We start from the raw sequence: 24,774 nt of genomic DNA, 5'->3' as shown, positions 1-24,774 counted from the left end.
AACAGGATGATTTGAGTTTAACTGTTAAAGAAGATGGTAACTAAGTGGGAAAACAGTATAAATGAAAGGCTTTAAAAGAGAGGAAAAACTGATTTGTTTGCAAGTAGATGGGAAGGTGCTGACAGAAAAGACTAGAAATACAAGGAAAAGAATAACTGGGATATTAGAAGAAAGAAAATAAGGGCAGTAAAGGGCCTCACCAAGAAAATAAAGGACATCTTTACCTTCTGCATAGAAAAATAACAGACTGAATGTAGTACAGATATCCAAGGCAGAAAGGGGAAAAACTGACAACTTTTATGCCTGCCTTATTGGTCTTAACTTTCGTAATTTATAATATTATCCATTGAAGGGGAAAAAAACATGAATACGAGGAAAATGGAGACTGGAATAGCTGTCGTGAAGAGCACAGTGATAAAGAGATTAAAGAGATAAGTCTATTTTCTCAGCCTACTTTACCCCAACTGTATAAGCAGGTGCCAAAACTGGCCTTAAGACATATTAATTATATGGACTAGTTTTTCAAACTGGGGCAGCATAACCAATTAAGTGAGTCACTAACCAGTTTTCTTCTTAAACAAATAAAATAGAATAGGAAACATAGGTGTTTATCACAAGTAATGTTTCAGTTATATAATCTACCTACAGGTTTCTATTCACTAAGACGTATACACCTAAGTATATACTCAGTCATGAAGTAAAATATTTATGATTTAAAAAGTGTGAAAGCCACAAATACAGAAAACACCAAGAATCGATGTAAAAGGACATCAAAACAGCTGCCACAAAGCCCAAGCACTTTATTCCACTAGTGAGGTTATTATTCCTCAATATTCAATATTTCCGAGATCCCTGAATTTTGATTGATTAGGTCCACTTGAAAGCTTTATGTTAGCCGACTGGAATCCCTATCATGAAAAATTACGTAGTCTCTTAAATTATTTTCAATTTTTAAATGTCAATCAAATTTAATTAATTACATTATCCTAAAACATTTACAGAACACCATTTGCACTCTGTGCAATGTCCTCACCCTTTTCTGAAACAATCATGCTATTCTTATAGTTTTCCTTCTGTAGGTAATCTCCTTAGCATCTCTTTTACCTGTTGGAAATCCTACCTGTTTTTTTAAAAAGTCTCGCTCAGTAGTCCCAACTTGTGGGGTGCAATCCTTTGGTGAACAGCTAAATTAGCAAAGAGGAACTAAAAAATCCCACCGGGAATAAAACATTGTAGAATAAATATTGACGTATCACATATTCACTGTTTTTCAAATATACGAAGATGCTACTGTAATGAGCAAAATGAAAATTTATTAAAAGTATCAATGAATTAAAAATATCTTCTCTCATTATATATTCTTTTCATCACAGATACTAACAGCACAATTACTAGCATGATGTTAAAAAAGAGGTATGCAACGAAGGGTTCCCCATTGGAAAAGGTTGAGAAACCCAGGCCTAGTTCTTATTTCTTCCATGAGGCCTGGACTGTTTTTGTATTAAATTATAAAAATCTTACAAGGATCAGATCCTATCATTCTGCCATATTTATTTTATTTAAATGATATACTGTATCCAGCCATCTGATATTTTGCTCAACATTGTTCTTTTATATATATATATATATATATATATTCCTGTTGATACTTGTCTCTTGTTCATTTATTTTATCTGCCACATTGTATAATTTATCCATTACACTCATAAGACATTTCATTGCTTCTTTTTTTTCTTTCTTTTTTTTTTTTTTTGCTATTACAAGCAAGAGAACATTGAATATTCTGAATACTTCCTGGGCACAAAGTTTTTACCCTGGAAATGAAATGCTAAGACAAAGTTTATAAGTAATTGTTCAGTCACACAGCTAATGAAAGTGGTAGTCAGGGAGCTAAACAAAACTAGTCCCCAAAGCCCATGTTCTTAGGCACTAAATGATAATGACATGGCGTTGCCATTGATCAATCAATTCCTAAGCAGCACAGGCACAAGGTTCATTCACTCCAAACTTTCATTACAAAATTTATGGCTCGTGCCTCTATGTCTTAAACAGAACTGTACAAGAATTTTGTTACTACACAAAGATGTGAATCAGAGTTTGTTTAGTCAACTCTTCATTTTCTATATCCACTCAAGGTAAGGCAATACTACAAAACACATATAACCTTAAGGTCCTCCAAATTTTCACACCATTGCCAGTGATAAGAAACAAAATAAATATTTCTTGAACAGACTAGCCATTAATGATAAAAGAAAAAGAGAGTAAGAGATAAGGTGTACATTCACCATTCACTGATACACATTTATAAACGTTACAAGTACAGTGATATCCAGATCTCCTAGACTTGCTTTAAAAACCTACTGCCATTCCTACCTGAAATTTTTATTCCTGTGGACATGGGTGGCTATCCACACTACTTAATAATCAGTAGTTTGAAAATAGCAAGTATATTACACCAATTTCAAAATGTCTTTCATAGAAAGACAGCCTCAAGAATCTATTCTTGACAACACTAGAAAGATTAATTAATGGACAGACTAGTAATGAAAATTCAATACTGTGTAAAGATAAATATAATGGCTAAATTACTACTCATGGTGACTATCAGTCTCAAAGTAACACCTGAATATACCAGTTATTGATTACATAGATTTTATAAAGAGTGTGGACTGCCCTCTAGTGACTAAATGAAGGTTAATGATGCCGCCATAAAATCAGCCTTTAAAGAATTTTAGTACAGTAGTAATTCTTTCTATTATTACATAAATTATCTAATTATTAAGTGGTGAATTAATCACTTAGGTCGGGGTACCACCTGAGCCCACATTAACTTACTTTCAATCCTATGTCCCCCTTCCCCCATTATCAGCCTCTCTGTTTCTCTTCATAGGCAGTTACTTAGGATCTACGTATTCACTCCCAGTAGCACTCCTCAAACAACTGGAAGATGGCCTCTACCCTCTACACTGAAATAAGGACAAGAACACCAGTAATTTTCTTACTGTTAAATCTACAAACACTGTCAAATACTTGATTTTTGATACTTGATATTTGATTCTTAGTAGCATTCTAGAACTCTGACTTCTATAAAACCTTTCCTTTTCTTACACTTCCCTAGCTGATATCCTCCTCGCCTTTCTCAGGGTCTGCCCTGGGCACAGGTGCTCTCACTCCATTCCCTAAGCAAAGGCTGTTGATCTCCCCACTTCAAACAGCCATGGGCAGCTCCCAACTCCCAGTCCATTTTTTATGCTACGAAGAAAATTTTTAAATAACATTGTTAAAAACATGTATTTTTGTTGCAGAAATAAAATACAAGTAGGCTGAGGGAAAATACAATTCATAATCCCCAAGTTGTGATACTTAGTAATTCAATGGACATTCTAAGATGTAAATTAAACTGGTAGCTCCTGATGTAAAATTCCTCAGTGGCTGTGCTTTGTAATTAGGACAAAAGATAAATTCAAACTCTAACATTGCTTATAAATTTCAACTAGCCCTCAACTCCCTACCCAACTTCATTTCTTGAAATTCTTTATACTCACTTTACTCAGTTGCCATACCCTTGGTTCCATTCCTTTTACACAGGCCCTACGTATACACAGCTCTCCTCATGAAGTGCTTAATTCCTAGCTTCCCTTCCACTTAGATCCCACTGCCCACTCACTGCCTTTGCCAGAATATCTGTCTAGTTAATTCTTACCTTGCTGTTGACAGTTCAAAATCTCTTCCATCCCAGAATAATTAATCTAAACCAAATGTGGCAATCTCATTCATCTTGCCAGTTACTGGGGAAGGAATGAGCAAGTGATTCAATTCTGACAAATGAGACAAGAAGCAGAGTCTGCTGGAGAACTTCCAGAAGAAAAAAAAAAGGTTTCTACAGTTGCATAAGAAATACATGAAACACAAAAACAAATGACCTTCTCTTCTTTCTTTGGGTGATATTCTGAAATGCTCAAAACTGCTCTAAACATTTTGCTACCAGCATCAGGACAACAAATTATTCAAAGTATTCTAAGCCAGTTAAAATCGGACTTCTGGGGCTTGTAGCGAAAAAGCCTACTAACACAGTTACTAACTCTTCAGTTCCCATTTTAGACAACTTTTCCTCTAGGAAAACTTCCCTGACACATACAAACCCTGCCATGAGTTCTCATGATACCTTATGCCTATTCCCATATCATGGCTGTCATCAAAGTATCTGAAAGTATATGAAATGACTATGCAATGATCTTTTTTGTGAACTAAAGTGTAACCTCTTTGGGAGCAGTGACTATTAGCTAATTCAAGGTCATGTTCTCAGCATCTAGCATAACAGTGGTCAAAAAATATTTGAGGGGTGACCGGTTAGCTCAGTTGGTTACAGCGTGGTGCTGGTAGCACCAAGGTTGCCAGTTCGATCTCCGCATGGGCCACTGTGAGCTGCGCCCTCCTTTAAAAAAGTAAAAAAAAAAAGAATGCAACTAAATGAGTGAGCAGTATAAATGCCAGTGTAATGCTTTATTTTTGAAATCATTCTAAGTATGACATTGCCAAAGGGGGTGGCCTAAATTTAATAAGTTTTAAACAATAAATCTTAGAAATCTCTTTTCTGAGGGCTTCAAAAATAATTTTATAACTTCCAGCACATGAATCTTAGAAACGGTCGTTAATAAAAAGAAATCACATCTGGGTAACTTTGGATGCTTATTATAATTATCTGTCAACTGCATTAAGGCTTCATTACTCACAGGATGTTCAAAGTACGCGTGGCACTGAGGTTAAACTATAGCCCAGGTGCCGCCGGTGCTCTCATCAGGAAGGGACAGTGGCTGCCAGTTGTCTCATCTGTAGGTCCACACTCAAGAGGAGCTGCCACAAATGCTTCTGCTATCCACATCTCAGATCAACAGCCAGCACTTTTAAAATGTATATGAAGGCCAGAAATAGGTTTTTATTGGTGGACATAAGGGCCTGTTAATTAGTACAATGAATATTAAAAAGTGGTTCTCTTTGGTGAGCTGAAGGTACACAAAATATACATGGATCAGCTAATAATATTTAGGGATACTTGCCACCACTGCGTGAAAAAGTGTTAAGGATCCTGTGAGGTTCTCAGAGATGGAGCACAGGCTTGGATGCTAACCAGTCCTTTATACAGATATCAGTCTAGAAAAATTTCTCTCATAATCTCGTATCAACTGTAGGAGTAACAAGATTCTATCACTGAAATGTTGTTGTGTCTCTCCTGAGTAAACCTTCATGCAATGTGTTTCATTGCAAAACCTAGAAAAACAGACCTGAACTTCATTGGGCTCATAAACCAAACTAGGATACATGTATGGTTTTGTGTACAAAATTTGGTAAGAAATAACCTTTCTAATAATATTTAAGGTTGGGGAGGAATACTTCTAGAATGGTTTTCAATGGCTACTGTTACCCACCAAACTACCACTGCGGTTATTTTAAATTGAGTTATTTTAGTTTGCAACAAGCAATGCAAACATACCACTGGGAAATACATCAGCAAAAATTCTGATTGGCAATAGGTACGACAAACCCAAAAATCCCCACTACAGCTCAACTCTGTATGTTATATACCAGTCTCCTCTGGTACAGAAGTAGCTCTGAGTTTTCTTTTCCAGCACGTTTATGGTGAGAAGGAGTTACCATCTTAGAAGACCTAAAAATGAACAACTTGACCACCACAAAAATATGTCTGATGTATCCAAATCCTTGCCGGCTCAGTATCATCAAGGACCGCAGTTGAATGAGAAAGTGAGTCCCCGAAGAAACTCAGATCTATATTTGTCCCTGCGGTCCCTCAGGTGCATGGCTTTGAGAAGGTAACTGCCATTTCCCTCCAATATCTCAACTTCTATAAAAAGTATGGAATGTGAACCAGTCAGGTACAAGATAGTCATGATCCCTTTTATAGACAATTAAATATTAGTAAGTTTAGGTTAGTCTGCAAACACTCGGAGCAGAAAATAAGACTGTGGTCTCTGAATTTAGAAATGTATTACATAAAATATTCAAGAAATTCCATCTCTCTTTCTCTATTGCTCTGTGATACCACTACATTCTGTTATCTATCTTTACATCAGTTAATAGTGATTAATTAAAAATGATGAACTGTAGTAATCACTTTTAAAAACTGGGAAAAGGTGACCACTAGTTCATTTTAGAGTGCGAACACTTTTGTTCTGAACAGTATTCTGCAGGGACCCAAGAGAACCACTAAAACTGATGATCTTGAAAGTTCTTTCCAGCCTGCTTGAGACATGATGTGTACACTATGCTCTGTATGAAATCTCCTAGATGTATACTATGCTATAATTAAACTGATAAAGTGTTAAGAATGGTAAAGCCTTATCTTCAAAATTATAATGTTCCCTTTTCCAGCAAGGCATAGTAAGCACAAGGGACAGGAAGAGGGAGAAACATTTCAATAAAGAGTTTTCTTCTTCCCCTAATCTGCCAAAACTAAACCGATTTCTGGGATACAAGTAAAACATATATATTATTTATATATAACCTCACCTTAAAGATAGCTTTTCTGTAATAAATTTATTCTTAATATTGAACATATTTGAATTTCTGAAACTATTATATATTTAAGAAAGCAACAAGTTTTAGGCATTAGAATTTCAAGCAGAACACAAAAACCCTAGACATGATCATTCAGTACAAGTAATACTAAATATAGCCATTTCACCTGCTCTTTAAAAAATAATTTCACTTCAGTTTGCCAAAATAGTTTACATTTCAATGAATTAAAAGAGCTCCACTCTGATGTCAGTTCCATTGTACTTACTAAAGTGTATCTGGAGGACCAATAATAAGGACTTCCCATCGGTAGAGATCATTGTCATCTATTAAACCTGCTGAAAAGCCTTCCACTGGATTTTTGTTGAGTTCTGTGGAGAAAGGAAAATTTGATCAAAACTTTTAAGTACGTAATTTTCATCCAACAGGTAAAACTACAATACTTGAACATACATTTATAAATTGTAAACTGTTAAATGGATATATCGGAATGCATTAGCAAAATGCTACCTGATGCCCAAAACATTTCCAATTCTCTAACAAAAAAAGCAATGGGCAAAGCAAGCTACCCAGATCAACTTCTACTGCCCTCTTATTTCTACCCTGGTTTCCAGCTAGGTTCTTACCATTCTAGGTAGCCCTCTAGTGGTACAGAGCTACAGTAGTGTAGAGAGCTTGTTAAAATGCAGATGTCCAGGCCCATCTTGCAGAGACTCTGCTTTAGAAGGAGATCAACCCAGTACCTCTGGTAAGTTTTATGCTGTGGTCTTTCAGAAAGACCAACAGAGTGCCTAACCCTTCCTTGGAATTTACTGAGCTTAACCAACCTTCATTTGTACTATCTACATATCTATTTGACAACTCCTCTGTATTCTTGGGGATACACACGTACAGCTGGTGTTCATGTGTGGCCCGTAGGCTCTGAGCACAGAGAGCACAGGCTCCATGTGTGTCCTGCCTGTATGCTGATACCTCTGCCCGCCACAGCTTCCAGAACACAGGACTGGCTTAAGAATAATACCTGGAGCTTACAATCAAGAGATTTTTCTCTTCCAGACAGAGTGCTCTGGTATGAATGGAGGATGATGGAGGTTGGGGATAAGAACAGAGGTAAAGGACTAATGAGGGTGGGGGACAGAGGCCAAGAGGGGACCTTAGAAGAGCAGGTGAGGAGGAGTGCGAAGTCTAAACAGTCCCTAGTGACAAAGGGCTTAATAATGTAATGATCTATTGATGGTGCACATCATGTAAGGAATTTAACAGCTTTAATGAGTTATAATTGACATTCAGTGAACTACACATATTTAAAGTATGCAATTTGATAAATATTGATATATGTATATACCTGTGAATCCATCACAATGAGAATATAAAAGCATGTATATAAATCACCAACGGGAAGCTCACACAGAGCACCGATTGGCTGAAACTGGGAAGTGGAGGGATAAAGTAGTACGAGAGGAGAGCAGCTCAGAAAGAACCTGCTGGGAGTCTGAACAGGTTTGTAATTCTCATACAATGCCTGCCATCCTCTTCAAGGAGCTCGCTCAGTCTAATGATAAAATAAGTATAACTCAAAGTACTATAAAAGACTGAACAAAGTGTGTCGGTAACTGAGAAGATATAAATTTTTTGAGGAATCAGAGGTGGTGTTATTTCAACTAGGATTTAACACCCCAAAATGCAAGTGAAGCACGGAAAGAGCCAAAAGTGAAAGTTTATTTACATTTAAACATGAATGGCTTCTTTTCTCAAAATTTGAAAGGAGATTTTTTTATAAGTCTAATTATTTTTACCTAACAGGCAAAGTGAACTTTCATAAATAATTTTAAATCAGTACTGTATTTCAAAAAACAAGAAAAGCACTATACTTTTAAATATCTATTCTAAGACATAAAAAAAGATAACTGAAAATGCAAAGACACTGAAACAGGAATTACATTTTAACCTTGCTATTTTGTTTCTGCATGCAAACATAGTTACTGAGTGCCAACTACGCTGCAGACATACAGGAAAAGAGATGCAAGTCCGACTTTTACGGTCAATCAAGGGATAGGGTAGAGCACAAACAACTGCAAAACGGGCGGTTATTTTCTACACCGAGTTCTCATTTCCAACCTTTTTCTAGATAAACACTATTATATTACTCGGACCATTTTCTCTGCACTGTATACAAGAGTCTTGTGGAAGATGCCATCATTTATCCAGAAATCACCCAGTTGTTGCCTTTTCCGTCAGAAGTCTAATGGAGTTTTATAAATGTAAGTGGGCAAGCTTTGAAATTAGCATAGTCAAAATTACCCTTGAAAATTTCCTTCCACTTCCCAAAAAGTGTATCATCGTTTCACATTAAGTTCTTAAAATCTTTTGCACATTCTTTCCATGCTTTTCTTCTATAGGCATGATCGTGTCCACTGCCTGTTTCATGTTAAGTAATACAAAAGCAATGCTGAAGAATATGCAACATCACTTTTTGTTGTGGCTTTTGCTCCTGGCATGGATCCTCATGCGTCTAGATCCACGGATACTTCACCGGTTTAATCTACCTACAGTTTCAGATTGTTACCATACGTTCAGGAACACTTCCTTCAAGGTCCAGTTCAAGTAACATCTTCCTCCAGGAGGCCTTCCCTAAATAATTCACCAAATAATCTTCTTTTGACTTCTGCTAAATTCCTATTAATTATACTTTTAGTCTGTACTACACCACCTGGCACTTAACTATCAGCTCCTGATTCCCACAGAAGTAAACAGGAAATTACAATGTGTAGCTCCAACATTAGTACAGGAATTTGGAGGGGCACAAAATTATAATCATGAAGACACAGAAAGGGCTTCTAAAAAGAGGAGACATCTGAAATAAAACAAAAGATTCAGTGGGGAGGTACAAGGGTTAGACAGAGGAGCATACACAAAACCTTGAAATATGGAGATCAGTCTATGGCTACAACCAGGGGGCAGATGCAGTTAAAACCTAACAGAACGTCAGGAGCTGGACAGCAAAGTCTTTGTAAACCATGTCAATCTGGAGTTTATCCAGAGGGCTAGGATGAGCTGGGTTTGTGTTTTGTTTTGTTTTGTTTTTAAAACAATGAAGTAACCTCATGAGCTTTCCATTTTCAAAAACCAATCTTGCAGTGTGTGAAAGACGACATAGAATAAGGTCATAGTGATGACAAAACAAAACAAAAAGGAAGCTATTCAAGTAATCCTGGAAAGTGTAGCTTTACTATATGGTAGTGGGAATAATGATGGAAAACAGGGATATTTAGGAGATAGACTCAATCAAGCTTGGGGCTAAAAGCGGGGGGTGATGTGGGGGCTAAAATAATAAGTCAAAACACACACACAACTCCTCAAAAAGTTAGAGAGTTACCACATAACCCAGCAATTCCACTCTCAGGTATATGCCCCAAGGGAAATGAAAACATCTGTCCACATAGGAAGTTGTACACAAACATTTATATAGCACCATTACTCCTAACAGTCAAAATATGTAAACCCAAATGCCCATCAACAAATGAATGGTAAACAAATTATGGTATACACATGCAATGTTATATTATTCAGCCATAAAAAAGGAAGTGAAATACTGATACATGCTACAACTTAAACGAACCTCAAAAACATCAGGCTAAGTTTAAGAAACCAGACATAGAAGGTCACGTATTCTATGACTCCTTTGATATATCCAGAAAAGGCAACTCCACAGACAGAAAGCAGAATAGACCTTACCAATGGGTAGGGGGGAGGGAGAAATGGGGTGTAATTACTTAGTGGGTATGGCGGGCTTGAGGGGGTGATGAAAAAGTTTTGAAACTAAAGAGAGATGGTGGTTGCACACGGTGAATACACTAAATACCAGTGAACTATACACTCTAAAATGGTTAATTGTATGTTATTTGAATTTCAACTCAATTTTTTTAAAATGACAAACAGGTTTCTGTACAGAGCAACTGGGCAGGAGTACGTTCATTCTCTGAAATGGGAAACATGAAGATGTACTGATTTGGGAGGGAAGGGGAAGAAATGAGGGTAAGTTTAGTTTTAAATGCCTATGAGGCATAAATATGTTGCTTCAAGAAGAAATTTGAGCTAATGATGAAGATTTGGGGTTTATCAGAGCATTGCTGCTGACTGAAGTCATAAGACTGACGTCATCCAAGGATGAGCATTAAGTGTAAAGCACAGAGGATCTCACTGAATGAATCCTAGAATACCAGTATTTAGGAGACAAAAAAAAAAACAGGCTACAAAAGTGAATGAGAAGGATAAGACAGAAGTAGGAAGAAAATGAGGAAAAAGCTGTGTCAAAGAAGCCAAAGGAAATACATTTCAAGGAGAAAGTTGCCACCAATGATAAACACACTGCTCAGGAAAAAGGGGTCTAAATTCAGTCCACCGGGATTAGTAAAAAGGCCAAAGGCTGCTGTAGGCATAAGTAGTTTCAGTGTAATGGCAGGGCCGAGTCCATGCAGGAAACAGAGTTGACAAAAGAAGGTGAAATAGGGCAGGCCCGGTGGCTCAGGAGGTTAGAACTCTGTGCTCCTAACTCTGAAGGCTGCCGGTTCGATTCCCACATGGGCCAGTGGGCTCTCAACCACAAGGTTGCCAGTTCAACTCCTCGACTCCCACAAGGAATGGTGGGCTGTGTGCCCCCTGCAACTAGCAATGGTAACTGGACCTGGAGCTGAGCTGCGCCCTCCACAACTAAGATTGAAAGGACAACTTGACTTGGAAAAAAGTCCTGGAAGTACACACTGTTCCCCAATAAAGTTCTGTTTCCCTTCCCCAATAAAATCTTAAAAAAAAAAAAGGTGAAATAGAAAAAATATGAATGGAAACTTTTTCTAGAAGTTTGTGGATGGAAAAGTGTAGAGTAGCCATAGGTAGATAAAATTCAAACAGTTTTTTAATGGGAAAGGCCACAGAAAGATGTTTAAACATCCTGTTTTAAATGGTGATAGGGATATCACACACTACCTTCAAATCCTAATAGATTTATAAACAAACAATAAAACTTAACTGAAAGAAAATACAGAATTTTTTATTTTTATTTTTTTACATAATCTCGGGTAGAGGTGGCCTTCCTAAGCAGAACACAAAACTCAAGTTAGATGATGCGACACAAAATATTTTAAATCCAGTATAGCAATAAAGTTTAAACACAAATGAGAGACTGGGGAGAACATCTGCAACATAATAGGTAAAGGTCTAATATCCCTAACACCTGAAAATCAAAAGACAGGAAACACACAAAGGGTACAAACACAAAAATCTCACCTGCTTAAGGCAAATATTTAAACCAAGAAGTGCCCATGCTTGGGTTTCTCCTTATATTTCCTTAGATATTGAAGAGAAGTTTTGAATGTGACAAAATCATATGAAGAGACATCTTTTCTGAGACCTACCTGGACACAGAGTTGGAAAGAGCGAGAGAGAGCTCTTTCCCACAAATCATGAATTCTAAAACAAAACTGTAAAGTTCTAAAGCAGGCAAAACTAACCAATAGTATTCAAAATCAGGAGAATAGTTGTCTTTTTCTTTTTCCTTTGGAAGGGGGAATAAGAGTAGCGTCTGGGAGGAGCCATGAAAGGGACTTTTCTGGGGTGCTGGTAATGGCACGCTGTACAGAACACTTAGGCACTTTTCTGTGGTTGTGTTATACTTCAGTTTTTTTAAACAGTAAACATGGAGCGTCACAACTGTTAAATGAGAATTGCGTATGCATGCGGTGACTCTGGAGATCACCGGGGGCCGGAGAGGTCTATAAACCATGAATAAAAAGAAAACCACAGACAAAAGGAAATGTCCTGGAGAATAATGATTTGGATAGGTATAAGTAATGGAAAATAATGCACGAGCAGACTTACTACATGATAGCGTCATTATTCAAGAATAAGACTAAATGAGAATGAGAGCGTTTGAAAAGTAAAAACTCTATAGTCCTGAATTTGAATTGGAAGGATGAATTCATGATACAGCTTTAAAAATGCTGAGCTGCCCACTGAACACGTCTTAGAAAAAAGTGACCTGCCCTGTAGCAATAAGTATTCCTAGTGCCCAAAATACGGTCTCCAAACATGATTAACCCTTAAAGGGATCAGGGCTCTTCAGAGAAATGGCTGGTTCCAGGTCTGGGGCAGGAAATGCTGTAAGCTCCTCATACATAACAGATAAAAAAAAAACAAGTAATAACATGGTCTTGTTAAAAGGACTCAGCCAACTTCAAGAGGCTCCACTGGACAAATATGGAGACTATTTGAGTATCAATAGTTAATAAACATATTTATGTTTCAGTCCATGAGTTTATAAACAGTGATACAGGTAACAAACGAATTGGTCACCATTACAGGATGCTAGTAAACCATTTTGTTATTTTGAAAACCAATTAAAAAAGCAAACACATCAAATTTTATTCTTCCTTTTTTATACAAATTGGATTACCACGTAATCAAATAGTATCTACCATTTGATCAAATGAAGTATCTATCACTCTATAGAAACAGTCCAGTTAAAAAAGAAAAACTACTTGTAACATTGACATATTGCCATCTTAATCTAGGCATTAAAAAAAAACACACAACCAGACATTATGTCTCCTGATAAACAATCAAACCACTATTTATATGAGGTGATCTCACCTGACTCACAAACCTGAACCTGTTCAAGCCACTAGACACAATTACCAATTTACAGAAAATACAGACAGAAAAATATGTTTAAGGACATCTATGGGACACAATTGGCAAAATCTACACTGCAGGAAATTCTAAAGGTCAAGGCCTGGAATCTTCAATAAGTACACTACAAGGGAACTAAAGAGAAGACTGAATTCAAACTTTAAAAAAAAGTCTGACACAAGTGAAAATTTGAAGGCTGACTAGCTATTAAGATATTAATATAATATTAACAATATTAAATTATTTTTTAAAGTGTGCTAATATTGGTTTTTACCAATATTACCAAGTGTGGTAATATTGGTTTTATTGGTTTTATGTGGTAAAATGGTTTTTACCTCCATTTTAAGAGGCGTATAAATATTTAGAGATACTGAAATGTTGACAGACAAATGATGGTGACGTTTGGGGATGGGCTTCAAAACTGTACGAGGTAGAGCGAGATCAAACAAGACTGGTTCTGACCTAATAACTATCGAGGCTAAGGGAGAACATGCAGATTCATTACACCAGTCAGTCTACTTTGGTATTATTATGTTTAAATTTTTTCTCAATAAAAGTTTTTCAAAAAATAATGCTGAAAAGGCAATTTATTGTAGTCTAAAATAGTTTCATAATATTTTGTCAATCATGTGAAAATAGAGCTTCACTGTGCCTCAGGAGAAATACGAGATCTCAGAACAACAACATTCAAAGATCCAAATACTGTCATTTTATACTTAACTATTAAGGAAATAGGCTACTTTAACTGTAAATATACTTTGCCAAGACCAATGGCTGACTAAGTCTAACAGTTACAAAGCCAAATACAAACTGATTATTTATAGCCCACCACTGATTTTCCTTTGTGTCTGGGCAGCTGTAGTCTCCTGTTCCAGGAATGTACATTCCTGTCAGGTTTATTTATGGAACACACAGCTGGCTGTAAGGTGCATTTCTGTAAAGTGACTATTTTTATACCAGCTTCATTTTGAACTTCTGAAATCACAGATAGAACCTTTTATCGAGACACTATTTAATTACTCCTCCAAAGTCTTGAGATGGTTTGTCAAAATAATTTACCTTATTATCAGAGGAATAAATTGCCATATTACTTTAAAACATCACAAGCCCAGTCACCAAAACATTCCTTTCCTGCAAGCTTCCATTAATTAATCAGTATTTTAAAAAGTAATGTATCAGCAAACAACTGCAAACGTTTATTTCCTCCATCGACCTAAAGATGCATCAATTTAATCACCTTTACAGATTTGTGGTAAACTTTGAAGTTTGCTTAAAACTGGAATATTTTTCTTTACTTGATGCCATGGGCTAGGGTTAGGGCTCGCTGATTTCCTAATCCAAAGCATTTTCAACCCCGATGAATTTCTTATACCATGCTTCAAAAACACAAGGCAAATAGGACAGACAAGCCAAACAGGTCAGAGATCATACTTTGCAACGATTTCACCAATATGCTTTGGAAAGTATTTGCTTGGGAGAATTCTGGAGCACGTTCCTAAAGTAACACTTAAGGAAATTCTGTTGCCTGCAGTATTTCACCTTGCTTATACCCTCTTCAAACACTTCTGTAAGGGCTCTTCAACATTAAGTCCTAAATATGTTGTGGCTTGTGCTTAAATTAAATACAGTGGCATCATCATACATGTGTGCCAAGATTTGCTACAGCAGGAATTCCTCAGTCCAGAAATTGTATGCCTGGACACTACAGTCTATAGTTTTATATAAACTCCAACCTACTTGTGATCTCATCTATTTTTTGAAAATAAATTTAATGAAGACGAGAGTCTGAGAGAATTCTGAATTTTACTTCACAGTTGAAAATTTGGAACATAATTTATGGCACAGAGTGTGGTATTACTTCAGGCCAGGGTTTGGGTGCCAACTCTCTCTCTGGTCTTATCATCTTAAATAAGACTTTTTTTTTCTTTTTTTGAGTCTCGTTTTCCTTATTAGTAAAGTATGGTAAAACCCATGGTAGTGTTTGCAAGACAGATGACAGATACTGTATATGTGAAAGGTTCTCTACCTTAGAGTACAATAAATGTAAGTTGTCTATTTTCTTCCATTAAAATTGTTCATTAAAATACAAGGTATTAAAGGAAAAGAATCAAATCAGTATCCTTTAGAATCTCAAGAACAAGCCATACCTTAAATACTTCTTTTGGGAAATACTACGGACCCCCAAACATCATACCCAACTACTTGTTTCTAATAGGAGCTGCCAAACAAGGCCCAAACCCCTGGGCCATAAGAACAAGTAAATGAGTATCTGATGCAAGCCCGGAGGATGTTCCAGGTAAGTTTTCTTTCTTTTTTTCTTTTTTAAATTACAGTTGACATTCAGTATTATCTTATATTAGTTTCCGGTGTGCAGCATAGTGGGTAGACATTTATATAATTTATGAAGTGATGACCCCAATTAGTCTAGTACCCACCTGGTACTATACGGACATAGTTATTACCATATTACTGACTATATTCCCTATGCTGTACTTTACATCCCTGTGACTATTTTGTATCAGATGGTTTTTCAAACTGGAATTAAAGAAGAAAGCGAGTCCCAATCGAAGGGGAAGCTGTGTTTTAAAAGCCCAAGAGCTACCAGCCACAGATCAAATCTCAAGGAGAAGATTGGTATGTGACAATGAAGCTAAAATGGAGTTATATAAGCAAAGCAAGCAACAAGAGGAGAGAGCCTAACGGAACTCAAATTTCTTACACCTGGTACCACTCTTGCCGACGATCCCCCCAAGAGATCTGGTTAAATCAGATTTCCTTTTTTCCCCCCTAAATTTATTCTAGTTCAATTCCTGCCACTTCCACCTAAGAGTACTTTCTTCTGCGTTCAGAGTCATATTGTTAAGCTTACATCCCAGCTGGTCTCCAGTCAGTCTCCCCTCCAATACTTTTGGCAGTGGTTCTCAACTTTCCTTTTGCCCTCAAGCACGTCACACAGGGGACACAAGTGGTTCTCAGCAGGACGACCACCCTCCAGGTGAGATGGTGAATGGGGGAGCCTATTCCTACTGCCACCGACTGAGGGTGAGAATCATTAACCACTCTGTTTCATCCTAAGTATTGCTCAAATTAAATTAAGGTTTCTGTATACAAAATTTTCAAAAAACCAGTTTCCTTTTATTCACTAACAGTTATCGCCTCCTGTACTTGTTTCTGCATAATAAAGCTAGGTGAGTTACTACACCTTTCAGTACAAGGAATTTGCTCTCCTTTCCTTTGTATTCACCAACAGCCAGGGCAGCAACCTCCAAGTGAAGTTTACATTTATCTCCTTAACCAACCCTTACCATCAACTCCGTGAAGAGCCTCACAATGGAACTTCTCAGCATAAAAAGAGGAGGTTCTTGAGTGTCTCTATTCAAATTCATTTCAAGTTCACCTTTAATACATATAAAAACGCAGGAAGACTTCAGAAAAACAGTCTCAAAGAAACTACAGAAATATGATCTCTTTTAAAGAAGATCTGAAAGAAGACACTATAAAGCAACAGAAGCCTTAAAGGCAAGCTAGAAGACTTAGAAAAGAAATGAAAATAATAAAGACAGGAGTTACTGTCACATTAGAAATAAAAATTTGGGGGGGGGGGGAACACAACTAAAACCGAATCATGGTTATAACTCTGAAAAGATAAATAAGTATATAGTTGAACAGAGTAAAGATAACAAAGGAGGTTCAGCTGGTGTTCCTGAAGAGATCAGAACATAAAAATGCCATAAATAAAATAAACATTAAAACTCTCCTGTATTAAATAACTAAATATGCAGGTTAAAAACATACTCCACAACACAGGAAAAAAACTGGAACAAAATAAACAATACAAAAACATCTGTCAAATGAGAGGCACTGAGCTTTAAAGATAAACAGTATCTTGGACATCCATCCAGGCAGAAAAAAAGCAAGTGAAATGTCGGTGGGCAAGTTATAATTAGATTAGCCTTAGATTTCTCCGTAACACTCAACACAGGTAATAGTAAGTGGGTAAGTAAAGAATTCTGAGAAAAAGTATGATACAAAATGTGAAACCTAATGAAGAGGCCATAGCATTCATAAGTATGAACATGAACTTACGGATTCAATTAAGTGAGTGGCACTTCTTGAAGGAACTGCAGGGAAATGAATCAAAATAAGAATTCTGTAGTAGAAAAAAATAAAGTGAAAAGACCAGTCTACTTACTAACCCAATTTAAATAACGTAACTAAAACTAAACAACCATGAGAGGTTATAAGCTTTTAAAAAATATATTACAAATAGGATAATGTAAAAAGTAGGACTACCAAAATACATATATACTATATATACATACACATATAATAAGGAGAAGGGAAGAGAGTGAAGAAGGAATATATGTATGTTTATTCCCTCATCCTGGTTGTCAATAAGTCAGTGGGTCCTGCCAAAAGAGCCTCAAAACTAATTTTCTTCTCTCAGCTTGAGGAATTAATTTCTTCTTGTAGTGACAAACATCTATCTGTAGTTCAATCATGTTTTCAACAGTAACTTACTTGTTTTTCAGTCAAATGCAACCAATTTATAAATGGCATGCATATTGTAATTCCGTATTTGTATTAAAAGCATCTGGAATGATGGTCATCAAATGTAGGTAATGGTTATTACTAAGTGATGGGGTATTTTCAACTTTCTGGTTTATTTTTTTAAATTATGAAAAAGCCATTTATCATAAAATAACACAGGGAAATAAAATGTAAGCAGTCAGGCTATCTCCTCATCCTCCAAAAATAACCACTGTTAACAATCTGCGATGCATGTTTCCTGGTTTTGAGTATACTACCATCTAGTACAGAAAATGAGATAATGTTTTATACCTTATGGTCACTAAAGTGTGCTATGAACATTAGATACCTGGTTCCTCCCCCCACTTTTTTTTTCAATTACAAATAATACTTCCATAAAACATCTCTGTACTGTTCTTGTATATTTGTGGAAATATACAAGAGTCAAAGGAACATGCATATCGTCCAAGAAAAGTTTATTTCAATTTATTATACATTCCCAGAAACACTATAGACACCTATGTCCCTACAACCTTGCTAACACTGGGTATTACCCTTTTCCCACTGACCACTGACAATTTATATTTCTTACATGAACTACCTATTGATATTTTTTGCCCTTTTTTACATGAAGTGATTCAGCTTTGTCTTATTGATTTGGGTGACCTTTTAAAGCATTACTTTATAATTGCCGTTTTTGTTTTAAAATGTCGATTACCTTTTTAAATTTTCATCTTTTGCTAAACAGAAGTTCAAGTAATACAAGTTTAGAAAACAAGTCAATCTTCTTCATGGCTCTAAACTTAGGTAGGTCAAGCTTAGAAAAGCCTCGCTCCCTCAAGTCCGGATTAAAATATTCTTGATTGCTTTCTTTTAATGATCTTATTTTTTATTCAAGTATTGGCTAATCGTGTGGCCACAGTCAGGTTCTTCATCTATAAAATGAGGATAACTGTCTACTTATAAGGTCTACAGTGTCTGACCCAGTACTTGGTACAGAGTAAGCACTCAATAAATATCACGACCTTTTAATCATTTATGCAAACATAAAGATATAAATCTAGCTCCCATCCACTATCTTCAATAATCATTAGCCAGTTGTTCCAGCGCGTTCTATTAAATAATCCACCTTTTCCCCAAGATTTGAAAGCTAGCTATTGGCAGATCTTAGACTTGAAGGCAGGTCATCGAACTCTACATTCGCTGCTTCTGTCCACTACAGCATGGAATCCTGGCTTTGGTTTCAGACCTACCTACAGAGGGTGCCAAAAAAATGTACACACATTTTAAAAAAGGAAAAAACTATTAAAATTACGCTGATGGTAACCACTTTGAGCACCTCTTATAATTGCAGAAGTCAAACGTGACTTGTATTCATCTTTTGTTATCAGTATATATTGAGTACTACAATTTTAATACAGTTCTTTTAAAATGTGTATACGTATTTTTTGGGTTTTTTTTGGTACCACTCTGTATATAATAGTATTTCCTTATAAAGCATTTAACTCACTTTAAAACCAACCAGGAAAAAAAATAAAATCTACCAAGAAACTAAAATAACCCAAATTGATAGTCCCAATCTTTCATTTGTTGTACACATAAATTTCTAAATTGGCATAGAGCACCTCGAAAGAATGAATCCCAAATAAATTATTAAGATTTACACTCCCTAAATTTCTCCAAATTTTGACAATACTTGTTTTTATAATTGGAAAGGCTTATTTTAATTTTAGGTAAAGAGAAAGAAGCAAGAAGTTATTGGTGTTCAACTTTTTCACACGAAGCCCAGAAAAAATGTTTGATAGACAAATACGTAGACTATTTCCAACTGAGGGAAGAGCAGATCCATAAAACGATACATGAAAAAACTGAACTTAACCCGAGAATATAGGAAGCAGCACTGAGGCTAGAGGTAGATGGCCACTGACCATTTAGATAGAAAGTAAGTAGTTCTTAAAGCAATCTAAGGAAGGAGCTGGATCTAAAACCAACAGAAAATATTTTCTATGTTAACTAGTGGTTTGGTTTACCTGCATTCCATTGGCTTTAAGAGGATAGCAAAAAAAACACAACAAAAAAAAAACAATTTCACAAAGAATTGAGATGCAGTATTATACGCCATCAAATAAAGGCTAGGATAACATTAATTAAACCATGTAATGTCCCCTTCCTATTGTCTCCACTACCTCTTCCCATTTCTTTGATAAACTCTAAACTCATGTTACAGAACGGTACGGGATTTAGAGCCAAATGCACCTGATATTTACAGCACCCAAACTCTACTCATTTCCTTAAATCGGCAAGTGATTACATTATACAACTCTGAGACACCATAATAGCATGCAAAAATCAAAATCTCTTGCTCTATCCTTAACTCATTCATAAAATACAATATTTTTAACTTTTACTAGCATTTATTTTATGCTGCCTTTACTTGCAGGCCCTGGGTTTTTGTTTCTTCAGTTTCTTCTGGGAAATCTGTTTCCTCTGTGCAATCTCCTTTTCTGGTTCAGGAACGATTTGCTCTTTTGCACCGAGGATCACATCAGTGTGGCAGGGACAGCTCGTGTAGGGATTAACCCGCTCACGAGCGCTGTAAGATCCTCTGGGAGCTTTGTGCAGCTGGCTGTGCTCAGGGACCAGAGAGTCTACACCTAAAACCTTAAGTTTGGAATTACTTCCTGCATTTTTAAGCATGTGCAGCAAAAACTCAACACTTTGGCCACTGACCCTGCATCTAGCCCCACTGCTCAGCCTGGGCACAGCTACCAATCCACCATGTAATGACGGATTGACACACATGGCTTCTGTAACGTGACGACATCCTTCAGATATTTGGTGGCTTTTCGGCTATGCATACAGACCCTTGATGGCCTGGGCAGTTTCACGAGTGTTCTTAAAGTGAACACAACGATCTGAGCCTCTTGATTTGCATGATTTTTGTGGGGTTTTCTGGGTCAAGTGAATAGAAGACACTTTCAGAGGTCACCTCAGGCCACTTACGAGGAAGAGCTAAACATGTTTACAAAGCTTCCTGTTAATGTTATCAATCCGAACGACCACCTCAGTCAAGGTTAGGTTTTAATTATCAATGAAAACCTTCCAGAAATGAACAATTGCTAAGTTTTGAACTGCACGCCACCCTGGGCAGCGGGAGGACATCCTGCGCCATCCGGCCCTGGACATGAATCACCCCTTTGCCCAGCGGGTACATGTCCCCACCAGTGAGTCACTCAGCAGCTGTCTTCTTACAGATTGACCGCGGTGGCACCACCGCGCTTGTGTTCAAGTCACCCTTGTTTTACTTCATAACGGCCCCAATGCACAAGAGCGGTGGTGCTGGCAATTCAGGTATGTCTAAGAGAAGCCGCAAAGTGCTGCCTTTAAGTGAAAAGCTGTGTATGTATAGGGGAACAACATAGTACACATAGGGTCCCGTACTATTTGCAGTTTCAGGCATCTGCTAGGGGTCTTGCAACATCCCCCACATACAAGGCGGGACTACTCTGAAGATGTTCTAACTCACAAGTGCATATGAAATGCAGTGGTGATCCCTGCTTCTTCCACTGCTGCCTCTAAGTAGGCCCAAGCCTCCCCTTGCACAGGGAGGAAAAGCAATCTAAGCAGCAGGGCTTGCCAGGTCCAACCCAAGATTTCTTCCAGAGAAGAAAATAACAGGTGTGATTATGTGGAAACAGCAGTGACATATTATCGCTCTAATTCACTGTCTGCTGTATCTCCTTATCATGCTTTAAACTCCTTCTCCAACCTTTCCCTAAAGTGGTACTAGTAGATTAGTTTCTAATTCTATTAGGTTGGTGCAAAAGTAATTGCGATTTAAAAGGTTAAAAATAACTGCAAAAACCGCAATTACTTTTGCACCAACCTAATAATCATGATTTATTTTCTCTGTATGTGCTTTTCCCCCCATTATAATCCCATTGGCCAAAGGAGAGAACCCTGCTGCCTGACAGAAATGGCATGCATGCAATATAACCTTTACTGAAAGGCACATTGTACATTATAGAAATCTTCCCACTAATCAAAAATCGCTTCTCAGAAAATGAGACGTCTAAGTAAGACGTGAGCCTACGTAAGAGGCCTAGGAAAGTACGTACATTTAAACAAACAGAGGAGGTGATAAGGCTTAAGAGAACCAAAAGACAAGAGCTTGACTAGGACCACACGCCTCTCTATCATACCTAGGACGACCGTTTCTATGCAATGAGAAATAAAAATGTAGGTAGTAACATTAATGATTTGGGCATGGCATGGTGTTTTTCGAAAATACTTTGTAGAGAAATACTTGGAACAATAGATTTATAACCACAATCAGCATGGATGCCACTGAGCACTGTGTGGATGTAGCCACAGGCCACTGAATATCTTCAAAGTTACGAAAAAGTGAAAATAAAGGAAGAACAGGATTTGGTAGAAATTTGTGTTGCAAAGCAAGTCCTAAATTGTTTCAGAACAGTGCAAAAACGCATAAATTAAATATCATTTGTAAAATAGCTTCTGCCTATATTGAGGCTACAACAAAATTTCCCCAGTGAATTGTACTAAACTATTAATAAATAATGATGGTAATACTGGAAAGCAAATTTGTACTCCTGATGAAAATAGACCTCTTTTTTGGGAATGACAGCCATCTTACAGTTTCACTTCATAAGACAAGAAAAAAATGTCAGTCTAACATAGCTTTTATGTAGGAAAAAACTGAAGGAGATGTTAAACTAAAGCCTTTCTTGGTGTACTTTGAAAATACAATACTTAAGAAAATGTGGAACTTTTTTGCTATCTACTTTTTTATTATTTTCTGAAAAAAATGAAGGGGTACTTTTTAAAAAGCATATAATATTTTTATAATCAGAAAATACAGCTATTTCCATGGCTGGAGGGGCACTGAATTTATTTTCATCCCATACATTCTTTCCCTTCTCAATTTCACTATTTCCTGAATCGATCATGCAGGTTCAAGACTTCTCACCTTTGACCATTCCTTTCATTTACTGCCAGTCCTCTCAATGTAAAGATCCATCAATTTATCTCCCTCTGACATTTCTTCTTTCCCAAAATGTCTCTGGTATCCATCTATTTTTAGCACTGCTACTGTCAATATCATTAGTCTAGGTTTAATCTTAAAATATGATAAAATTATCCCAACTTTTCCACCCATAGTGAAGGCTGTCTTCTGTATTTACTGTGAGGATGTTATTTATAATATCCAAATAGTACCTTCCTTACAAGGGAAAGTATTCAGGAGAAATAATTTTCTAATCTCAGTAATACTCCATACCTCTTCAGAGAACATGGTTTATTTGTATTTTATTTGTGTCATGAATTGTGTGACTGATCAAATCTGCCCCTACACTTTGGCTGTGAGAGAACTTAAGAGCCAGTTTACAACAGCAATAGGTACACACACCAAATATTTGATATGCATTTTTATTATAATCTAATTCTAACAAATATTTTATGCCTGTATCCATTTTTTTCCTTTTGCTCCCACTTCTAATTAATGTCAAGTTGTTTTAATTTATTCATTTATTCAAAAATTTAAGTCTGTGCTAGGCACTAGGGATATAGCAATGAACAAAACAGTCCCTGCTATCTTTGCTCTTGAGACAAAATAGTCTTAAGGATCTTTCATTCTACTGAGGAAATATATACAAATATATATTATGTCTAGTGGTGATACCTTCTATTAATATAAAGAAAAATCAAGCCAGAGAAGAGAGGACGGAGATATGGAATGGAAGCAGGGCGAGTTTACAAAACCTTCAAATGGGAATACACGTAGACTTTAAAGGTATTCCAAGAATCCCCATAAACTACCATAACCCAGTTTTTGAAAAACACGGGGGAAAAACAATAGTCCAAAAACTCATCAAACCAAAAACATTTAAGCACCACTTTCTCTTCCATTTCCCTACTCAAACATGTTTCTGAATGGTGGTGACGGTTGCACAACAGTGTGAATGTACTTAATGCCACTAAACTATACGCTTCAAAATGGTTAAAATGGTAAATTTTATGTTATTTATATTTTACCATGAAAAAAAAGCCTTTCCAGTCCTCTACTCCCTCATGGTACATAACCAAATTCTTCTTGGACGAAGTTTCCCTCTCAAATCCAGCTCCATCTCAGTCCTTTCTCATCTACTTCCCAGAATCACTCACACTCTGAATACAACGTGGGCTTATGAATAACACTTCCCCCTTCCCTTCAGACTTTCCTCCTGAGGCTTTGATAATTCTCTTTCAGTCCTAGTTTTCTCCCTCTCTGAACGCCACTTCTCGGTGTTTTTATGGCTCATTTTCCTCCATCTGCCCTCCAAACACAGCCTTCCAAGAATATTTCATCATTTGTCCTTCTATTTGCTCAACAATCTTCTCTAGGCACTTGCACACACTGAAAGCTTCAAATATTGCCATCTATAAGCGATTACTTTTAAATTTACTTCTCATGAGCTTCAGAATCCATTTCCCAACAGCGATGTCTCACCAGGACCTCAACCTAAACTCATCCTCCCTCCCAAACCTGTTCTTCCACTTTATCTCACTTATTTCCCTCAGCCACCCAATGCTAAAACCTATTGCTCCTTCTTCCTCACCCCTTCTATCCAGCTAGGCTACTAATTGATGCCCCGACTTCCAGTGTCTTAACAACAATCCAACCTACACACTGCCACCAGATTAATCTTTCTTAAACATAATTTTGGTCGTTAACACAGTACTCATGGTCCTCTATGATCTGACTTCAAAATTAAGCTTTCCATCTGTGTCTCTTACCATACCTCCTGCCCACCCCTGAATAGTGTTACTCGTGCTGACAACCACGGAACTACTCCTAAATCGTATCTTACCCCTTTTACTCATGCCAATCCCCTACTCTTAAACAGTAATTCAAACTTCAACTAGCTCTTTACCTTTGTTTGTTGAAACCCTACCAAGGGCTGGTTCCAATTTCAGAGCCTCCTAAAAACCTGTCCCTATCAGGCAGGTAAATTAACTTCCTCCTGTGTG

At 36.9% G+C, this 24,774-nt stretch overlaps 1 protein-coding gene across 1 annotated transcript in view; it reads right to left on the bottom strand.

Annotated features, from left to right (window-relative positions):
* The window catches only part of UBE2G1 (ubiquitin conjugating enzyme E2 G1), a 92,000-nt gene that overhangs the window by 26,009 nt on the left and 41,217 nt on the right, over positions 1-24,774 (bottom strand). The window contains 1 exon segment of the mRNA XM_033090559.1: positions 6,800-6,902. Within this exon segment, the coding sequence (XP_032946450.1) occupies positions 6,800-6,902 (103 nt within the window).

Source organism: Rhinolophus ferrumequinum, chromosome 21 (genome assembly GCF_004115265.2).
Source record: "Rhinolophus ferrumequinum isolate MPI-CBG mRhiFer1 chromosome 21, mRhiFer1_v1.p, whole genome shotgun sequence".
Lineage (NCBI taxonomy): Eukaryota > Metazoa > Chordata > Mammalia > Chiroptera > Rhinolophidae > Rhinolophus > Rhinolophus ferrumequinum.
The sequence above is the reverse complement of the archived record's forward strand: the minus strand, read 5'-3'. Positions and strand labels throughout refer to the sequence as shown.